The sequence below is a fragment of the Mytilus edulis genome, chromosome 10 (assembly GCF_963676685.1).
Source record: "Mytilus edulis chromosome 10, xbMytEdul2.2, whole genome shotgun sequence".
NCBI classification, from domain to species: Eukaryota; Metazoa; Mollusca; class Bivalvia; order Mytilida; family Mytilidae; genus Mytilus; species Mytilus edulis.
In genome coordinates, this window is record NC_092353.1 from 21982817 (window position 1) to 21988960 (window position 6144).

General features: G+C 31.4%; 1 protein-coding gene across 1 annotated transcript; it reads left to right on the forward strand.

Annotated features, from left to right (window-relative positions):
* Positions 1-497: 497 nt before the first annotated feature.
* Positions 498-2970, forward strand: LOC139490635 (uncharacterized). The gene is made up of 3 exons (XM_071277533.1): positions 498-1237; positions 1676-1922; positions 2324-2970. The coding sequence occupies exons 1-3, from the start codon at positions 1175-1177 to the stop codon at positions 2512-2514; spliced, it is 501 nt and encodes a 166-aa protein (XP_071133634.1). The 5' UTR covers positions 498-1174; the 3' UTR covers positions 2515-2970.
* The last annotated feature ends 3174 nt before the right edge of the window (positions 2971-6144 follow it).

Genomic DNA, 6144 nt, shown 5'->3' on the forward strand with positions numbered 1-6144 from the left:
ATGGAAAAGTTTTAAAGAAAAGAAAAATGAACACACACACACACACAACAGAAAAGAAAAAGAACAACTATAAAACTATGTAGGCATAACATATGTAGCCCTGAAAGGTTATACATGGAAAAGATTTAATAAAACAAATATCAAAACTTAAGTAAGAAAATTAGTCTATAACTGATCATTTTGCATGTGTTGTTTAGTGTTATAAATTTTTGATACATTTGGAAAAAGGAAAAAGGAACCCCCAACTCCCTTTATAAAAGAAATAGAGAGAAAAAATAGTCCATTAAGTCCAAATGATTCGATTTAATAATATTTTGACAAAAAAGAAAATCAAAAGTAATAACTTAAACTATTAATAACTTTACAAAAAGGTGGTCATTGCTTTTACCTGGGCATTAACAAGGTAAATAAATAGTCTGTTCAAAAATCATACTTGTACGTATATACACGATTTGTCTAATTGATTATTATATGATACATTGATTTTGAGTTTATCTAATACAATTGAATGAAAAATGACATGGGGTATCCATCCATGACACCAAATCAGTACATGCACAGCAATAATACACAAAAAGTAAATGAACAGCGATTGTACTGCTGTTCTTTATCTCACATTCACAACGACCTTCAACATGGAGTAAAAGATTCATACAATATATAACTAAGAAGCGTTTTTTTTTGTCAACTAATTGTTAAAAAGTTGTAGAAACTCAAAACAGGATACATATTAGAAAATTAAGTGAATAAGTTAAAGGTCATTTTACAGGCTAACATGCTCGGGTGCAGAGTCAACCAAAAAGGATTAACATTTTTATAATTTTATAAAATCGTATTAAAACGTTTCCGACTTATTCAATAAGGACATAATAAATATAATCTACATGTTCTGTCTAGATGATAATTTCCGTCTAATAAGATATAAAGTCCTTAAAATACCATGATCTCTACAATAACCGAGTACTACATCCTATTAAAATATTGACACCGTCAAGTGCAACGTACTTGAAAGACTCTGATGTGGTAACGTACATGTACAACCTATACGATGCGTGGTAAATTTGAAATTACTGATCCGATAAATAGTAAACAGTTAAAGGTATAAAAGAGATGAAATGAACTGACATTATCATTTAATAGTAGAACATTTACCGTGTAAACTTATATTGTAAACATGGAACAGAATAGTGTGGATAATAGAATTACGTTAGCTTTGAATACATTAAGAAATGAACTGGTAAGTTGGAGATTATTTTATTTTAAATTGTTGATATTATTTTTTGATTGTTGGTTATATATACGTTCAAGATATTCTTTAATATTTCTAAGGTATATTTTAATTTTATTTCAAAATTATTCCTTTGTCAAAAAAACTTCCATTTTTCAATATCTGTATTTAGACTCGGAAAAATACTCCTCATTCCGGAACGTTTTCTACATTTATATGAGAAGAAGTGGTATGAATGCCAATGAGACAACTCTCTATTGATCTACATGTTTGCAATAGATTGTAATTTATACAAAAGAAAACAGTCTTTGTTATATAGTATTTGTTTAATACCTAAACTTTAAGAAACACACCCTCGTTTATATATATACTAATATATATATAAATATATTTATTTTTTATGATACATTTTGTTTTATATAATTTTATTTGTTACATTATTTTCAGCTTGATCTAAGAAGCCAAGATGTAAAATTGATGAAGCAACTTCTTAATATAAACGATACCATACAAACATTATCTAAACGACAAGGACATAAGCGGCAAGCTAGAACTATTTCTGGTCACGAAAGAAGGTGTATGAGTAGTCATACGCTTTACAATTCTACCAATCAAATAGAACAGAAAACATTTACACGAAGACTAAGTGCTCCTATATTCGAAGATACAATGGGCTCATCATCAAGTTTAGAAGGTAACTTATTATTCAAATAAACCTAACATTATGTATATTCATCTGTAAATATATTGTATGTTGAAAAACGTATGTTGCACTAAATATGTTTAATACATCTTTATTCGTTTGGTTGTAACCTCATTGGCTTGATTCTCGTCTACCTTTATCGTTCTTAATCTTATTGTTTCAATTAAAATAGATGCGAATATAATTGTTTTATTTAATTTCAAAATTAACATTTCATTTTATTTTAAATATCAGAACATTAAATCATATGCATACTGTACATGTGCATACTTTATTTAGTAGTCTATAGGATGCATACTTTAAATTTTGGATATAGTAAAAAAAAAAAAAAAAAGAAAAAAAATGATTAACAAATAAGCAATTTTTAACATGTTATCCCATTTTTATTTCAGGATCTGTTTGTTCTGAAGATATGAGTGAATATTCCGAAAGCGAAGAGGATTTATCATTGAGATCACCCAAATTATCTAGACCACCATCTTTGTCATTTATAAGGGATTCTGATAGTGACATTTGTGATGAGGATATCTTGAGAACAAATATCCGTGTTTGGAAACTGTCAAAATCAGACTTCTGCAGCTGATCAGAACTTTAGTAATAAACAGTTCAGAAACATCTGAAGCAATATTATTTCAAAGTTCGGGCGGATGCAATCATCAAGGAAGGTTCAAGTGATGCTGGTCGAAAGTCGAATTGTGTAATGGAGCAAAATGAGGCGTTTAATATTTATTGAATACGACGACCCTCTCAGCTTTACATACTGATGCTTCAAATGTGTGGTTTTTCCTCAAAAACATTCATTCCGTATTGATTAGATTCGACATAGCAGTAAGATATGTTAAAAAGAACATGAAATAAAGTACGCCGAGACCAACGACAATTTTCATACAAAAAATAAGGATCGATCTAAATTACACCAAAGTGATAATGACTAGTAACTTATTTTGTGAAAATAGCTGCACGTGTATGGACATAGTAAATGACTGCTGAAAAATGTAGACACGCATCGTCATTGTTCAAATAAAATGTCAATACTATATTCCAAGTATTTGCTGCATATGCATTTGCCATAATGAACTCATTATAGGTATCAGGTTTACAAAAAATAAAGTATTAAAAGTTTGTATGCCAGCCGAGTGTTTCGTCTTCAAAATCCCATTTTTGATACTCAAATAAATGTAAAATATCAAATAAAGTACGAAGTTAAGAACTTATCCATTTGAATTTTTGTCCATCTGATGAGTTAAGCTTTTTTCAACTGATTTTTATAGCTCGTTCTTATGTTGTACTGTTATACCACTGTCCCAGGTTAGGGGGAGGGTTGGGATCCCGCTAACATGTTTAACCCCGCCACATTATTTATGTATGTGCCTGTCCCAAGTCAGGAGCCTGTAATTTAGTGTTTGTCGTAGGTTTTTGTGTTACATATTTGTATTTCGTTCATATTTTAACATAAATAAGGCCGTTAGTTTTCTCGTTTGAATTGTTTTACATTGTCTTATCTGGGCCTTTTATAGCTGACTATGCGGTATGGGCTTTGCTCATTGTTGAAGACCGTACGGTGATCTATAGTTGTTTATGTCTGTATAATTTTGGTCTTTAGTGGATAGTTGGCAATCATACCACATCTTCCTTTTTTATATTATACATATATACCGGTTGCTAAATACAACGACATCTTACTTTCTAATCAGTATAGTAAGTTTAAAGTCAAAAGCTGTACTAAAGTTGAGCTGGTCGTTAAGAGCTATCCCTCTTTTTTGTTTCAAACCAGGAAGTTATTTGATAGGAAAACAACGCACACGTTAACGGAGAAAATATGGAAAATTTCCGGAAACTATACTCAAAAGTCATTTATTGCTAGATGATATATATATAGTATTCTTTTCTGTTAATATATATATAGGTAATCAAATAAGTCTCGCTGATATTTACTTGTTTATTATTTCATGCTGATAATTTTACAACTTAGCTGTTAGATTATAAGACTAATGTTGATTTAAGATATTGATGCTTACCTGAAAACAACCCTGGATTTCTGGTATTAACAAACAGGGACTCTTCACTTGTATGCTGGACTAGTGAGGTATATTGTTAACAGCAGAAAGTGCAATTTGTTGTTGAATAAAAATTAAGAGCTATCCCTCTTCGCATACATACTCTATAAGATAAGATAATATATGAAAAGTTCACCTGGAATACAATAATCTTAGTTTTACGTATAATTACCTAAGATATTCACAATGCAACACTCTATATAAATATAGCTACATACTAGAATATTTTGTTCATTTTATCTCATAATTGATGATGCTATTGTGTAAAATTTAAAACTGTTTATTTTCCTAAAGCTAGTAGGAATTAATGTGTCACAATAGCTTGACGTCATTGACTTATTTGTTCCATTTCAGTTTTGAAATCAGTTTTGTAGTCATTAACTCAAAACAAATTCCTAGATTCCGCTATGAAGATAGTGTCTTCGCGGAAAATAATGAAATTTTGGGTAATAATGCCTAACATATCTGTCCGATAGAAATTGAAATAAAGGAAACAACAGATACAGTCAAATCTGCCTTGTCTTTCAACTCACTTTTAGCAATGACAACGAACGTTGGTTGAAAAAACCTTAAAGACGTAAGAGCCGATGTAAGCTTTCCAATTCAGAACTTTCCATTTCTATGTAGCAATAATCCAGGGGCACCCGCATATGGGTTGATATCTCCAGCTTTATAAGATATTCATAGGCTTTTGTTTCCTTATCATGTTTTCTTGATGAAAGGCTGCTTCTCGCGCTATTAAACCAAGAGTATTAACCATTCCTTCGAAAAATTATTGGACGCCGTCACCAGTTGGTTAATTGTAATGGAATTTCTGCATCACAGATAACCAAAGATATGTTTCAATCGTCGTTACTGCAATCCCGGCCTCTCTTACCCCAAAAGAGAGACGAAAGATACCAGAAAGACAGCCAAACTCATAGATCGAAAGTAAACTGACAACGCCATGGCTAAAAAGGAAAACGACAAACAGACAAATATTAGTACATAAGCCACACCACAGAAAACTAAAGACTGAGCAACACGAACCCCACCAAAAACTGGGGTGGTTTCAGGTGCTCCGGAAAGGTACAAATCTGACCTACCAAATTATAATTATCAAGGGTTTGTGTTCATATAAGCAACAAGGATGTAACATGTTGAACATAACCTGTTTACCCTTCTATAGCAGCCGATATCACCTCAAGTTTTTAGTGGGGTTCGTGTTGTTTATCCTTTGGTTTCACCTATTTTTTCCTCATGGAAATTCAGCCTATTTTGAACTTCTGAGTTTAAATTCCCTTTGGTATCTTTCGCCTTACTTTTACAATCAACATCCCAAATATGTTGCTTAGTATAACGTTTCTGTGTCTCTACTTACGATATACATGTGTTATATATAGAAATACAAGAATAATCGTTTAATTTGTAAATTTTTCGATTTTGTTCTAATCCTTATTGTGTCATTTTCTTAAACTATTTTCTTTTAGTAAATGATGCATAACAGAAAATCCTTGCCATGTCATCGAGCCATTTCTCGCTCTATTAGAGTTCATCCGATTTCCTTAGTATTTTTGTATTATCTTGACGTGTATATATCAAAAATGGATTTACGATTTTATATATCTGTATGCTACTGTCGCCACCTATATACACCTAGATAATGACAGCACATTTTATTTGTTAACTAGTTTAGAATAGATGAAATTTGTATTTTCCCGCTGTTAATTTTCAATAAAGCAACATTACGGCACCATCTGCACATGCAGCACTCATCTGCAAGCGGATACGATAATTCATAGTTTATTTGTTTCTATTTAAAAGGTAAGATGCTTCTGAGAATGAAGCTTCTCGCTGGGTGTTTATATTTAAAAATTTGAAATTTTTCAAAAAAAACTCAACGAACACTATCATGACGGTTTTGACTGTTAGACAGATGTTAGTCAAATAGAACCATGGATATGTTATCGTTTTATATAATGCAGCTGTGCTATTTTAGCAGTCAAATTGCATTGACTGTATATTCATCTGTGATATACAGTCACTGACCGTGTATCACTTTGTTTATGACGTTGACAAAGGGTTTCCGTGGAGTTTTATTTATGACGTCAATAAAACATACAGGTTCGCGGAAATTTAACGTCGTCTGTTCCAAATCAAAAATCGATGGTTTTTAC

Bases quoted from the DNA above. Each gene is read 5' to 3' on its own strand.
- LOC139490635 (XM_071277533.1), top strand. From the start codon at position 1,175: ATGGAACAGAATAGTGTGGATAATAGAATTACGTTAGCTTTGAATACA. The intron at 1,238-1,675 runs GTAAGTTGGAGA...CATTATTTTCAG, and splicing joins ATACATTAAGAAATGAACTG to CTTGATCTAAGAAGCCAAGA. The intron at 1,923-2,323 runs GTAACTTATTAT...TTTTTATTTCAG, and splicing joins CTCATCATCAAGTTTAGAAG to GATCTGTTTGTTCTGAAGAT.